Here is a 16,072-nt window from a genome sequence, read left to right as displayed (position 1 = left end):
AAACATGAGGCAGATTTCTGCCAATGTTCATGAGACTGCTGGAGTACGACTCACGTCAAAGGTGAACACAATGTCGAAACTGGGGGGTAATCGTCGCTGGTCACGTGTTATGTGAGCCCCGGCTAAAGTATCTCTTCGTTGATAGGCATGGTCGTGTATTTAGGATAGTTCCCAAATCGCCATGATGTCACACGTGGATGACTGGCCGTGATGTCATACGTGGATCACTGGCCGTGATGTCACACGTGGATGACTGGCCGTGATGTGTCACGTGGATGACTGACCTTGATGTGACATGTGGATGACTGACCGTGATGTCATACGTTGATGACTGACCGTGATGTCATACGTTGATGACTGACCGTGATGTCACACGTGGATGACTGGCCGTGATGTCATACGTTGATGACTGGCCGTGATGTGACACGTGGATGACTGGCCGTGATGTCATACGTAGATGACTGGCCGTGATGTGACACGTGGATGACAGGCCGTGATGTCACACGTTGATGACTTGCTGTGATGTCACACTCTGATGACTGGCCGTGATGTCACACGTTGATGACTTGCCGTGATGTCACACGTGGTACGCCATGTTTGTTGCCTTGTTCAGAGATTATATTTCAGAGTTTCATGGAAATAAACAACGCCGTTTTACACTACACGTGTAGATGTTGATTTTGAGCTGGGCCTGACACAAAGGTGCTTTTATGAGCATATGAAAGTTAAACAATACTCAATGACAACAAACAAAACAATATATACACCTCTTCCCAAATAACCTGAATCAAACCAAAAGTAAACAGGTTTTAGCATACATATTCCCATGAAGTCTATGTATAACTCCCAAGAGTATCTTTGAAGTATGCCAAAGCGCAAAGAGTATATATATATATGTGCATACTGTTGCACACAGTTGCGTCATTGCATCGCTAACAGGTCCTGTGAAGTCCTCGTTGCCAAGCTCCAGCAAACCTAAAAACAGGGGGAAATGCTGAAACACATTGGGAATGTTGCACATTCCAGAACATATTGTATTTCTTGTGGATTTTTAAAGCGTGGAAATTGATCAGTCTATATGAATATGTTTCGGAAATGTGAATACGGTTAAAGTATCAATCGTAGGGTCTTGAGAATAGTGCGTTTGGGTTTTTTCTGATTGTTAAAGTTATCAGAAGTTGTCAGACCCAGTCTTTATAAGAACAGATGCTCTACCATATGTCTCAAATATATTCTGGGGGGATGTTCTCTAAGACTGGGTGAATTATCTAACTAAACATTATGAAAATATAAAACTACCTTCGGATGTACTTGCTCAATCCATTTAGTGGAATAATAATATAACAACTGATGGAAAATCAGCATTTTATTCAGAGTACTGCAAAAAAGGTATAGTATATATTAATGATCTAATGAATGATGATAGATTCTGCAGTATTGTAGAATTAAAGACAATGTTTGATATGAAAGTGGACTATATAAGATTCCAGGGCTTGCGAGACTCAGTTTATGACTATATTAATACATATGTAAATAAACATTCACAGAAACTGGAATGTCCGTTCAGACACTTTAACTGTTTAAACCTTAGAAAACAAAAAGACAGTAAATATTTTTATCAAACTATTTTTTTTATTGTTCCCAATGTGATGAGCACAAAAATATGATGAGTACAAGCATATAGAGGATGATGTGTACATAGCAGCTAGTGGGCTCAATAGAGATATAGTACATTAAATACATTGAATATCAATATCAGTAATATGTTTTGGTTAAATAGTCATTCAGGGTTAAATTCGGGGATGAGAGAAAACCATTTGGCTAAAAAAGCTTTCATCATTAATATTTCTTCTGGAGATGAATGCTTCGGTGGTGAATATGTCTTTCAATATCCTTAAGTAATTATCAACTTTTGGAATTGTTTTTTTCAAAGAGCAAGTGAAAATATACCTCTTAGCAGATAAGATTATGTGACTCAGTAATGGGTTCTTACCTAAAAAGCCCAACCAGATCAAAGATTTTGTCAAATTAAGTGTTTGGATACGTTTCGTAATCCACTGTTCAAGTTTCTTCCAGAAAGGTTTGGTTTCATCACATTCCCAATATACATGGCATAAGGTTTCAACAGAATCGTTACAAAAAAGAACATATTGTATTGTCAACCACATTCAAAGGTGTTTGATTGTCAAGATTCCACTTATAGCCCAGTGACTAATGATGTGATTTGAGTTTTTGAACTTGTTATTCAGCCATAAAGGTTGGGATAAGATTTCATTAATGTTTAATGACAGTAATATCTTAATAACAGTAATTTTCCCTATCAGAGGCAAATGTCTTTTTCTTCAAGTTGCCAGTAATCTATTAATTTCTTCCAGTCTTTTCTTTGTGTTGATAACCCATAAATCACTAAAATCCGGAGTAAATTTAATTCCTAATACTTCAAATTGTTTCTTTTTTTACCATTCTATATTCAGATCTTGACATAGTATATCCTTGCTACCAGCTTTTGAACCAATCCCGATTGCTTTATGTTTATCTTTAGTCCGGACATATTGTAAAATGTATTAAGTGTGTCTATAGCAGAATACAAGTTTTCATCTGAGCCATCCAAAAATAATCCAGTGTCATCTGCATATTGACCTAATTTGTATTCTTGATCATCAATTGCAATACCCTTTATAGTTTCATGTTGTCTTATCATACATCCTAGGATTTCAGCAACAAAAAGATATAGATATGGAGATATGGGATCCCCTTGCCTATAACCCGGTTGATTTGGGAAGAAATCAGAGAGATGCCCATTCTGAATAACACATGAAGTTGTGTCATATGTTAAGACATTAATCCAACGTATAATCTTTGGACCAAAACCAATTTTTTACTAGGACAGAATTGATAAAATCCTTAGAAACTATGTCAAATGCTTTTTCGAAATCAATCAAAATTAATAAACGTGACATGTCTCTTTTTTTTAGTTTCAAACATAATGTCATATAATAGCCTTGTGTTTTCACTTAATGTTCTGCCAGGTATAAATCCAGTCTAGTTATTATGTATCAGGGAATCAAGGTCAGTTTTTAACCGATTTGAGATACATGCACTTATTTATTTAGGCAGAGCATTTAATAAAGTAATTGGTCTCCAGTTCTTCAATAAGGTCCTATTTTTATTAGCTTTAGGTATACAAGGGAAAACTCCTCTCTTCATGGTAAGAGACATCTTATTTCTTTTTGATACATCTTTGACAAATCTGAAAATCCAGACCTTAAGTTCTTTCCAGAAGATTTAAAGAAATTAATTGGAAATCCATCTATACCGGGGCTTTTGTTATTTTTCATACTTTTTTATTGCCAATGATATTTCATTTATGTCAAATTCTTTTTCCAATTTGTCTCTCTGTTGGTGACTCAAGGTTGGAGTTATCGCATTTTCTGAACAGGCATCATTCTCATAGTTCTCAGCAGAAGAATACAGTTTTATATAAAACGCTTTAGGTTCATTTAAGATCGCATCGCTGTCAGTAATTTCTTCATTCTTATCTGTAATAATTTGTATTAATTGATTTGCTGACATAACTTCCTATTTTCTAAGTGACAGAAGTTTTTATCAAACTTTATTGGATGCACACAAACCTGAATACCTCAAATGGGAAAAAGAGTTTAATAAACAGTATGTTGATTCTGAAAAGGATGGCAAAAAGATGTACCTACAGTGTCAAAATAAAAGGTTTCAGGTCACAATTGTACATAACATTCTGTTCACACAAAAAAAGTTTATACAAAATAGGCTATGTTGACTCTCCATACTGTACTTTTTATGAAACAAAACCCGAAACAGTTGTTCATCTATCATGTGAATGTGATTACACAAAAGTAAAATGGAATCACTTGTCTGATTGGTTAAATACAGTAGCAGGTGGGAGAATAGTTTTTACTAATGAGAACATCGTCATTGGTTTTGAAGGAAAATAAAACAATCCATTAAATGTGATCACTCTTATTGCCAAGCAAACATTTACAAATGCAGTAAGACTAAGAATAAACCATGTTTTAATTATGTTAAGAGAGAGATACTTCACTACTATGAGGCAACAAAAATAACATACTTCCAGAATTGCCAAAATTCAAAGATTTTCCAGTTTTGGTCATCGTTTCATGCTCTCTTGTAATAAACTTAAACCCAGCCTTCTAATTTGGTAGCAAAACAGTATGTCTATCATAACAATAGTATTTATTGTTTTTAACAGATTAGCTTTTTGTATTACAGATAACATTTATGCACATGTTGTTTCTACCTTACCATCGTATTGTATACTGTATGTACATAACATATGTATAATTCTGAAGTGAAACGCAAATGTTTGAATTTAAATTGTAACATGTTTTTTTTCCAAATGTTTATCAAACAAGCGATCCTGTAATTGCTACATGGCATATCTACCTTTCCATTGTATTTTAGGCAGTATTTCTGCAGTGAAATGTAAATGTTGAACTTAAACTGTACATGATACTACTCCAAAATGCTTACCGAACAAGTGACCCTGTATTAGGTACATCTTATTATTGTATTTTATGCAATATGTACACGACGTCTGTAATAATCCTGCAGTGAAGTGTAAATGTTGAACTAAATTATTAATGATATTTCTTTCAAATGCTTATCAAATATGTGATCTTATTTGTAAAGTGGAAATTCTACCTTACCAGTGCATTTTATGCAGTATGTTGTATACGACATATGTAATAATTCTGCAGTGAAGTGTTAATGTTGAACTTAAACTGTACATGATATTTCTTTCAAACGCTTATGGAAAAAGCGATCCTGTACTTTAAACACATTGTATTTTATGCAGTATATACACGACATATGTAATAATTCTGCAGTGAAATGTTAATGTTGAACTTCAACTGTACATGATATTTCTTTCAAACGCTTATGGAACAAGTGATCCTGTACTTGCAACACGGAAACTCTACTTTATCATTGTATTTATGCATTATGTACATGACAACTGTAATTCTACAGTGAAATGTAAATGTTGAACTTCACTTGTACATGGTTTTTATTTCAAACGCTTATTTAACAAGCTATCCTGTATTTGTAACGTGGAAATGGGAAATAAAAGACTAAAATGAAAAAAAGTATTGTATTTCTTGTGGATTCTAAAGTGTGGAAATTGATCAATGAATATTCATATGTTTCGGAAATGTGAATAGGGATAAAGTATCAATCGTGGGGTATTAAGTATAGTGCGTTTGTTCAATAAAAATGGGGTCTTTTTCTGATTGTTAAAGTTATCAGTCTTTTCTAGACTTGGATATACCGTTTAGTTAAACAATACACTGTATTCTTTATACATACAGTTTATCGAACCAATATAATCGAATACATTAAAGCGTGGGCCAAATTATTAAATCATCATAAAATATAGCTTCCTATGTTTACAAACATTTTCTATGTACAAATACATATTTCACTATTGAACGTACATAACGTAATGGCCATTGCTTTTATCGATTGAATCATTGACATCAATTTGTTTTATTCAATATTACTTCTTTTGAATGTGCAACAAGAAGGGATATTACATTAAACAGTTTCAATAAGTACATTCAGGTTACATGTTGTTTCGACATATAGAATTTGGACAGACGTTTGTTACATATTCCAGCATCTGTAGTCTTTGTTGTCTACACATCACAACTTTCGAGGTACAATCAAGTTTTTTCTCGGACACTTACCATGAACGTCATTCGTCTCGTCAGAACTTACACACTGTTTGTGTTATACATTTAGAAGACAAATACAATTCCACGTATTGATCACCATTGTCAAATATCACGTGTTTTCTAAATGAGAATCTGACTTGCCACGGTTTGTTTTCAGCAGGATACGCTCCCCATTTCTCCCAAATGATATAATCAATATCAGGTACTTACGCTTATGTAAAACTTAGGATAGAATGTTTATGAATGTGGTCTATGAACCGCACCAACGAATCTGCTTAAAGTACACATTTCTCATGATTATGAAAAGGGTTTTCGTTTCTTTTAAAGATCAGTATGTTAATTGCAGAGGTAACTTTTATTACCAATGAGTGCTTTTGAGTAATTATATCGATATTGTAAGAGGACAGTGATTAAAAAGAAGATATATTGGACAATCGAAGACGTACATTCATATCTTATTACTACATCGATACAGTAATAAAAACATGCATTTAGCGAGCGAGAGAAACAAAAGTATACTTTTAAATAGCGTTTGTATTTTACTGTGTGAGAGAGATCGAACTTCTTAGGATGCAGATGCTAGTGATTGTTAATATTGCGACAGCCGGATAGTGCAGATAGAGCATAGTCTTGAACAATGTATTTGTGACTATATGGGAAGAGTTATAGGAATGATCGATACCTCAGAACAATGACGCAAAACAGCATTGCGTACTTTCAATACGAGACACAGGCAACACTCCAACACCTTTTAACATGCTTAGTGCGCCTTTTAAGGGGACAATAAATTATATGAATATGAAAGTTGAAACTACATGTCAATCTTTAACGTCAATACCATCACGGCAAGATATCAATATTTTAAGTGAAGGTTTCTTTCTATTTCCATTAAGTTTTTCTATCAGGTTTCTGTTAGATTGACTACCTGGCAAGAATGAATACCCTCCGATTAAAGGTCACATGCAACCAAAAAATCAAACATAATTAAAACACAATTATCACTTCTTCATGACATATAATATGCATTGCTGATTATGAAAAAACAAATAAACAAAATTATAAGCGTATAATCGCAAATCAAAAGTGCAATATTTTGTACTTGGGTTTACCTCCCTCGAAACGAAGCAGCCGGGATACCGAACCCAGTCAGAGCGGGTGGGTGTGCACTCAAGTGTAACGGCTGGTTCATTAGCAGATCTCGGGCCATAAATCAATGCGTTTTGTTTATGGTGTATAGCCTGATTGGTGTTAAGTTCAAATTGCATGTGGTCAGTGATCGCAGTTGTGTATTGAATATTGTCATTAGCAGACAGGCAGGCAGACACACAGGTGTCAATAAAACAAGACATTGAGTTTTGTCTGTGACAGCGACATATCTATATCACAGTTAGAAATTGTGTCAACGCTAAATAATGACATTGCTTTTAAGTATCGAACTGAGAAAGTGACTCGGTAAGAAGAACGTGTGGTGAAATAGACAAATGAAATTATATAAACAGTTTATTTACTGTCATAACATATAAAAAAGCTCGCGCCTTTGCCCCTATATTGACCTCTGTTGTCAATAAATCTCTTCAGGAAGGTATGATGCCGGATACATTGAAAAATGGAGTTGTAACTCCACTCCTGAAAAAGAAAGGTTTAGATCAAGAGCTTTTAAAAAAATTATCGGCCAGTCACAAATTTACCATTCACCTCAAAATTGATTGAGCGTGTGGTCACAACAAGACTCAAGGAACACATGACCTTAAATGGGTGTTTCGAAGTCATGCAATCAGCATACCGGAATTTCCACTCCACGGAAACCGCACTCGTTAAAGTGCACAATGACATACTGAGAGCCGTAGACAAAGATGGTGCTGCAGTATTGGTTCTACTTGATTTGAGTAGTGCCTTCGATACTATCGACCATACTATTCTGATGCATACACTTGAGACCAGGATGGGTATTAGAGGGACTGCTCTTCAGTGGTTTGAGGCCTACATAGCAGGTAGACATCAGTCGGTGATCATTGATGGTCACATCTCCAGTCCTAAGGATCTTGCTTATGGCGTGCCTCAGGGATCGGTTCTTGGACCTCTACTTTTCACTATTTATACTTCTCCTCTAGGTGATATCGTCAGATCCTTCAACCTTGGACTGCATTTATATGCTGACGACACTCAAATTTACATATCATTCAAACCCTTACTTTCCACATCAGCTGTGTCTTCATTTCTCACCATTGAAGAGTGTGTTAGCTGCATCAAAATCTGGATGTCGTCACACTACCTCAAACTGAATGATGATAAAACTGAACTCATAGTTTTCCACCCTAAGCGTCTCCAACCCAGTATCTCTCTTCCTAAATTCAGCATCGGTCAGTGTGAGATTCAGCCAAACCATGAGGTGCGAAACTTGGGAGTTATTTTTGATTCTTCACTGTCCATGGAGCCACACATCAATAACATCTGTAGAAGGGCGTACTACCACATTCCACATTCAACATCGGCATGATTCGACGATACCTGGACGTCAAGACTACAGCATCTCTTGTTCAGGCATATGTAACATCTCGTCTTGACTACTGTAATGCGCTTCTTGCTGGCCTCCCAAACAATCTTATACACAAGCTTCAGAAGGTGCAGAATACTGCAGCCAGAGTGGTCTCTCTGTCAAAGAAATCGGACCACATTACTCCTGTTCTTCACTCACTTCATTGGCTTCCCGTCCACTACCGCATAAAATATAAAACTCTACTCCTTGTTTTAAAAGTTTACATGGTCTAGCTCCTCAGTACCTCTGTGATCTGTTCCACCGTTATACTGCTGTACGTTCTCTCCGATCAAATGACCAGTGTCTTTGACAATTCCTGTGACTAGGACAAAACATATGGTGACAGGTCACTTGAGACGGCTGGCCCTCATCTCTGGAACAATCTTCCATCTCACCTCAGAACACAACCAGATTTAGCTGTTTTTAAATCAAATCTGAAGACATGTCTCTTTGGTGAAGCATTTGAACTATATGTGATATCTTGACCATCTTAGAGCCAGAGCGCCTTTGAGCGGATTACGGATATTGGCGCTATACAAGTATTTGTATGTATGTATGTATCAACAAAACATTATGAAAATAGCTCACACCAAAGCCTTCACCGAGTATTCACCAGACAGCCCGCTTCCAAGTTGCGCGAACCTATTTCACTGCGCACGTGCTATGAGCGCAGCCCAACTGTTGAAACCCGTATTCCCCAGAAAAGTCTGGGGAAAATTAGTGAAACGTTTGAACTCCGATTTCGCGCGGTTTTTCATCGCGTTATTTTTCAACTTTATAAGTTGAATTTGCATTTTTGACGCTTTGTTTCGGTAAGTCCACACCGAAAGGTATCAGAATCTGCAAAGTTGTGTTTTACGTTGCATGTGACCTTTAATACTTTTGGAGCTTGTATGTAAACAACTTGTCATACAAGCCCAAATTGGACGTTTGCAACTGAACAGTAATAATGTTTTTAAATAGCATTAACTGGGGTACCTTTAACAATTCATTATCTTTATTAAATACTGGATAAAATAGGTTGAATCTTGATTTGAAGGAACATATGCCACAAACGATGGAACAGCATGTATAATATCAGCTTCATCTCTACGGCACAGTGCCTTTTGATATGAATATATATGTTTAAAGGTGTTTTGTGACTACCACCAAATATTAATAAATTGCTTGAAGACAACCTCTGTACAGTGTTCTTTTCATGAAATATCTGTTTGGCAAACCATGACGTTATCATGGAATTTTGAGCACTGGGTTACATTCAGAGTCAAGATCGGCAGCCAGGTCTGGCAATTGCAAGCTGTTATATACACACACATTAGCATTAATAAAGCAACAGCCATTCTTTTCTATAAGTACTATAACACTGCTGTTCCATATGCTTTAAAAACCAAATTCTGCGTATTAAAAAGGTAACTGTAAATTCCGTATCTCAAAATATAGCTAAAATTGAAATTTCGCAACAATGTACTTTGCAGTCTGGAGCAATACACGAAAACGTAAGCCTAAACGTATCGCCATCGTGACCATTAATCTGATTGTCACACAGTTGTCAAATAATGATTGTTGTGCCACAATACATGGTGTACCCAATCCTCGCAGGGATAACATCTGCCAGTCTACATCAGTAATATGAAAGAACCGAATGATCCTTAACCTCTTTTGAATACTATACAAAGCTACTCTTTACACATTACTTGTTGGAATGAAGTGGAACACAAAGAGCATGTCGATGATAAACGCATACAAGGAATGAGGTGGTATCGATCGCCTGTCGTTGCCACATGGAATCTTGTCATCAGTTTCTACAGTCTGCCAGAACAAGCCTTGCGCTCAGTTGAACCGTTGCACTCAGTGCTTCAGGTAGGTTACAGTATCTCCCTTGTTTCACTGTCATTGGCGTACCACAAGAGTTCCTGACACATTCCAAGAACGTTAAGCATCAACCGATTCTTTCCTGAACCTGTTACGTAATGGAAACAACCAGTTGAACCGTAACCTTTTTTAGTAGTGCCCAAAGCTGCTTGGCATACACATTAAATATGAAGAATTCTGAAAGGTGTTTTGTAAACATTACTTGTTGGAATGAATTGATGCAGAAACTGAACGACAATTATTTTAAATGTATTTTAGAATGAGCTTTATATTGATCGTCTGTCGTTACCACACGGAATCTTGTATTCATATTTTTCAGTCTGCCAGAACAAGCCTTGCGCTCAGTTGGACGAAGTTTGCTGGATACGGTTAAGCATCTATACACACATCTACACTAAAATGACGAAAGGACATCCGATTAAGAACATGATGCAAATCTCAAAGGTAATAATGTTTCAGTATCTAGTCTATGTGTACTGTCAATACTGCGAACGCCCCTACAGTGAAGCACATTTCAAGCAGGCGGATTCAAGTTACAATTTCTCGGACGTCCTTCTTGTACAACACACATCGAAACCACTCCATTGTGTCAACATGTGCCTTCTACACACCCGATGTGTCGGGGCGAGGTTTGTCACCAGCAGTGGCCAGTGTCACATGTACGCAGCCTACCAGACAAAAACAACCGCGGGGACGAGAGCAAGTGGAGACAAATACTACATAATTGAAGGTTAGTTGGGACAAGTTCTTAAGAAACGCTGGTGTCGAGAGACAACATTACAGTGTGTATTACAAGCGGCAATGTAATGGCGACATTTATCTTCTTATTTCAATAAAATGAATTAATGAGTATGTTTAATCATAATGCATTTTAAAGAACACATAACAAACGAAAGCATAATGATGTAATCGAAAATGAGAATATCTTTCTTTTTTATGTTTCTTTCGATTCGTCGTTTCTGTTCAACTACCTACTCATTAAAAGATCGTATACGATGTAAACAATAAGGAACGTGAAACTGAACACATTATCCAACAGTACTGTTTATGAAAACTATGTAACCGATCTCAAACCGAAAACAAAACCCTCCACATCAATGAGAAATGTCTGCTAAAAGCAGAGTCGACTGTACATGTATATCATGGGTATGTGTTTGTTTGACGCCACATTCAGCAGCATTACATCTGTACGACACGCTGTCAACACGTCTTTAGTCCAGTTATTAATTCAGGAAATGCGTGACACGTTTTATGGATAACTGCTGCTATTTTGTCTTACTCCCACATCAGGTGAATGAATGCTGCTTCATCATTCACCCGATGAAGGACCAAGAATTAGCTCTGAAACGTCGAGATAAAGTTCCTTAGGTGGCATTTAGAGTGAGTGAGTGAGTTAAAAGTTAAAGTCACTTTGGCAATATTTCAGCCATAGGTGGCATTTAGAAGCTGGTATGATGAAGTGGAACACTTTTTATGCAAATTAATCAAGCAAATGATGCTTGATAACGGTGTTAGGATCTACATCGAAACGTCGCAACTACTGCAACAAAGAAGTTGTCTATCCATAAAAAGTGTTCCACTTCGTCGTGATAAAGGATAAAAAGAAGTTGTTATCCATGAAACGTGTCATGTGTTCATGTTCGTCCAACTTCTAAATGCATTTCAAGAACCTCTAGAAATTCAGTGCAATGATCTTTAGATCTACTATTATTCACGTATCCTAACATATTCGCCCTGTGACTCATGGCAACATGTATGCGGACGGTATTCCGAATCCTAAACATCGGCCAGATATTTGTCTGACCTAGCCTTGTACTAATTATGTTGACATGATAACTAGTGTTTCTAATTCAAACTAATACATATTCCATTTGGCTCGCATGCTCATATTATAGTAAGGTCTTTCATTGAGATACGTCTTGTTCTGATAGGAGAATGCAGTCCTCCAAATACCTACCAATCCTTTATCTACTGGAGAGAATGCATGGTTGCCATCACCACAGTGTGCAGCAGTACCAAAGCTTTCCTAGGTTACAATACCACTGTTTGGTGCATTCCCGGACCCCCTACATGGACCCCAGCGCCTGGAAAGTGTGTTAACACAGTAGGTATTAATTCTTCCTTCTTCCTTCTAATTCTTGTTCTTTGTACAAGCATCTTTTCGACGTTCATCATCAAGTCGACATTCTCTGTGAATAGTTCAAAACCTGTTCTTTCTTCTAATCGGATGCAGGAGCAATCATCTATTCATTCATTCTGGTGAGGTTTCTATATGGTCGAAACTTGATTTATACCATGGTTCATGATTCGACGTTAAATATCACCTCATCAAGTCGTTAATCTTTAATAAAACTTGACATGAACTTCTCTTTCTTTGAGATGTGAATAGTTCAAAACCTGATCTGCAAATGACGATCTTCTAATCGGATGCAGGAGCAATCTATCACCCACTTACTTATGTGTGCTATATGAGCCGCCTGATATGATAATCGTGTAGTTTCAGTGAGGTATTTGGGCACCGCTAGCCTTGGTCGTTGTTCACAGTATCATGTACTGGTTTTCAAAGACCGTCAACTTGATTTATACCATGGTTCATTAATGTAATGTACTTCTCATCTGACCGTGTTATCCCGAAAGATGTTGAGTACATGTTCAGAAAAAATAACAATTTATTGCCCAATTTGGGTCGTCATTCTTATATATGTGATATTTGTGTTTCTAAGCTTTGGTGTTATATTATACAAATGTGTAATCTGTCACCCAAGCGATATGTAAACCTTAAACGTATTTCTTAACCATTAGTCGGAAGACGGGTACAAACATCTAAGGAGCGTAATATTAGCATGATAGCATAGCTCGAATCCTTGATTGCTATTCTTGGTTTGGCAGCATCAAACCCCTGCTCTCATATTGCAGCAATGGTGTATTTTCTAGTGGACACGTTTTAATACACTGTAACCGCCATCCTAAATAGAAGCGACAAAACCCTTTCCACATTCATAAGAAATATCTGCCAAAAGCAGAGTACAATTGTGACTATATCATGAGCAGATCTTAGCTTTATTATGTTGTTTGTAAACAAATCGGGTCTGAACCAGACAATCCAGTGATTGTCACCATGCGATAGGATGACAGGGCGTGTGTTTATGAATCACTATTCGCGCATATTTCAACGAACATTGATTTATTCTTTTTTTCAGAATCCATTACGCATGAAAGGAACATATATCCTTCCTTTGGATTCTGGAGTGTCGTTTGTTGGAACGCCAAATGAAAACACGTAAGTGGAGATAATAGCACTTTATCTACAAGTAGCATCAGTTTAATCATGTTCCTCATGTCCCTGAACTGAATGTACGATCCACGCGTCTCTCATCATAAAGTGCCCAAATTCTTTACTTTAGCCCATAGCTTTTGATGACCATTCAGTGCAGTACATGAAATACGAATCTCACGAATCTGACGAATCAACCAGCCAGTCTTCGGCCACGGTTAAATATATGAAAACAGGTTTCGTTCACATCTTTGAATTAGAACTGGGCATTTAGCACCTATGTTTGTCTTAAGAGACGACTAACGGGCTCGGGATATCAGCCTGTCTGACTTGGTCAATGCAACATCGTATCATATTTACGTAACTTATGCACATTATGTCAATCACTACATTGTCTGGTTCAAACTCGATTATTTACAAACCGCCGTCATGTAGCTGGAAAACTGACGTGTGCTGTGTTGAACAACACATCTTTAAACACCATTAACAAGGATATGATGGGCATGCCCGATACGATATCCAGGTGTAATACGTGTAGAAGGGTATCAACTCAAGGTCTGACGTACACTTGGTAACATTACAATCGGACCTTTCTTACAATGAAAATGTCCTGGAATATGACATCTTTCGAGACACCATCGTTTAGCTTAAATATATATCACAATGGTGTATCACCGGTACATGTCAACGGGCGGTGGGGTAACGAAGTGTTTCAAGCATTGGATAACCCACATGGGTACAATGTCTGAAGGCTGTGTCAAGTGTCGCCCGCCGTAGTATTGCTGGAATATTGCTAAAACCATACTCACTCACCCAATGCATTTCAGCAATACATATACCTTTCACCACGATTTTGCCTGTTCAGGAAGATAATCGCAACTGACTATTCTCTGGCCCTGACATATTGTATGTAATGAACTCTTTTTGTTTCATGACAAAGGTTTTCGGTTTACTTCATCACTGCAAGCGACGACTACCTTCTGAAGATCACTGTAACAATCGACCAGCAGATTATCCAGAGGAGGTGTCGTTCCAACTCAGTCTGGCAGGAAATTGAAACTAATTTAATTTCCCCTTTCCCGTTTGAAATGACGAAGAAGTTTACGATGGACATAATTTCAACTGCTACAGAATTCCTGGTACGTTTCTGGAATTATCCCCAAATCTGGATTTTGAATGAACTGTGTCTGGATTTACGGCAATTCAGAAATATAATCTTCGATTTCTATTTGTGCTTCTTTGCAAAAAATCCTGAACAGATCGAGATATGTGTTTTAAATGTCATTATGTCTCTACGGAACACTACGTTTCAGTAAACTATGGGACATTTCCGGGATGTTTTCTCTTGTGGAAATGATCATCTACAGACAACAAAGTTATAGAGCGGGTTATGGTTTCACGTTTTAATGTCAGTCTGTGGTAATTGAGGACAACAATCAGGTTGCATAACACAATTCATTCTACTCGATTGGGTATGTGAGTCTTACCTCCCACATCAAACTATTATGTCATTTACACTGGTATTCGACAATAAATCGATTCTGGGCGAGATAGATCATTGACATCTTCAGCAACATCCCACGATGTCGGGTCACAAAGAAATTCATCCAAACAAGTGACCAGCTTAATCCACATTGTCCATTCACGCATCAAGCATAGGCAACAGCGTGTCTATTTGAAATTACCACTGTATTGTCTAGTTAGGATCTGCATATACGGGTCGATAGCATAACACTTGAATATGGACAGTTTGTCGTTAAGCTAGATCCAACCAAACAAACAATTGTTTGGTTGATTTTCTGTATGCATATATGTAGGGTGTTATTGATATTTCCCTGTATAACCTTACGTGATTTGCAGGCCTTCATCTTGCCAAATATCACAACTATAATTGTTTGGTTGGTTTTCTGTATGCATATATGTAGAATGTTATTGATATTTCCCTGCGTAACCATACCGGGCTTGCAGGCCGTCCTCCTGCCAAATATCAAGCCACTCTGAAACCACAACTATACACCTATCTGCTTGTAGCTGACATGTATTAACTTTTTTATGTTTCAGTGCAAGGTAAATGGTGCCCCTTGTTTGCCTATCAACATCGTTTCCCGAGAGATAGCGTGGATGATATAAAAGTATTTAATCTCAACCTTGAAAAGGTTTTGTTGATTTGAAAATTAGCTATCTAATAGGCGTTCCTCTGTGTGTAGGTTCAAAGATTTGTTAAATATCCATAGCTCATTTGTTGCGAGAACTTTCCAAGTATTTGGATGATTAATCTCACAATAGAAAGGAAATTCTACAAATACGTTTAAGGACAAGGTTATAAATCTTCAAACTGTGTAGCATATGAAGAATGTGGTAGAAACCCTTTATGGGCTGTATATATGTGCAAATGTGTAAAGTATTGACTCCGTTTGATAACACTGCCCCCGAACAGATACCCATACCAGTGTTATAATATACTTTTACTGATATCAGCCTGGAACGTAACAATTGGACAAACAACATACGGAATCTTCTATTTTGGTAGAACAGGTCAAGAACAGGTAATGAGGAACTATTTATGAACATTTTCAAACAACGTTTATTAGATACCTCAACTCAAATGTGATATGAACGTCTTGACAGCGATTCTCTTTCATTTTACTCCTCTTTTAAATC

The 16,072-nt window shown here is 37.1% G+C and overlaps 1 protein-coding gene across 1 annotated transcript; it reads left to right on the top strand.

Annotated features, from left to right (window-relative positions):
- Positions 1-10,105: 10,105 nt before the first annotated feature.
- On the top strand, positions 10,106-15,705 carry LOC124290376. The gene is made up of 6 exons (XM_046727083.1): positions 10,106-10,125; positions 10,457-10,867; positions 12,069-12,241; positions 13,338-13,417; positions 14,352-14,550; positions 15,473-15,705. Exons 2-6 carry the CDS (start codon positions 10,537-10,539, stop codon positions 15,539-15,541), a joined length of 852 nt encoding a protein of 283 aa, XP_046583039.1. The 5' UTR covers positions 10,106-10,125; positions 10,457-10,536; the 3' UTR covers positions 15,542-15,705.
- The last annotated feature ends 367 nt before the right edge of the window (positions 15,706-16,072 follow it).

Source organism: Haliotis rubra, unplaced genomic scaffold (assembly GCF_003918875.1).
Source record: "Haliotis rubra isolate DU_JTF1 unplaced genomic scaffold, ASM391887v1 Scf463, whole genome shotgun sequence".
NCBI lineage: Eukaryota > Metazoa > Mollusca > Gastropoda > Lepetellida > Haliotidae > Haliotis > Haliotis rubra.
The sequence above is the reverse complement of the archived record's forward strand: the minus strand, read 5'-3'. Positions and strand labels throughout refer to the sequence as shown.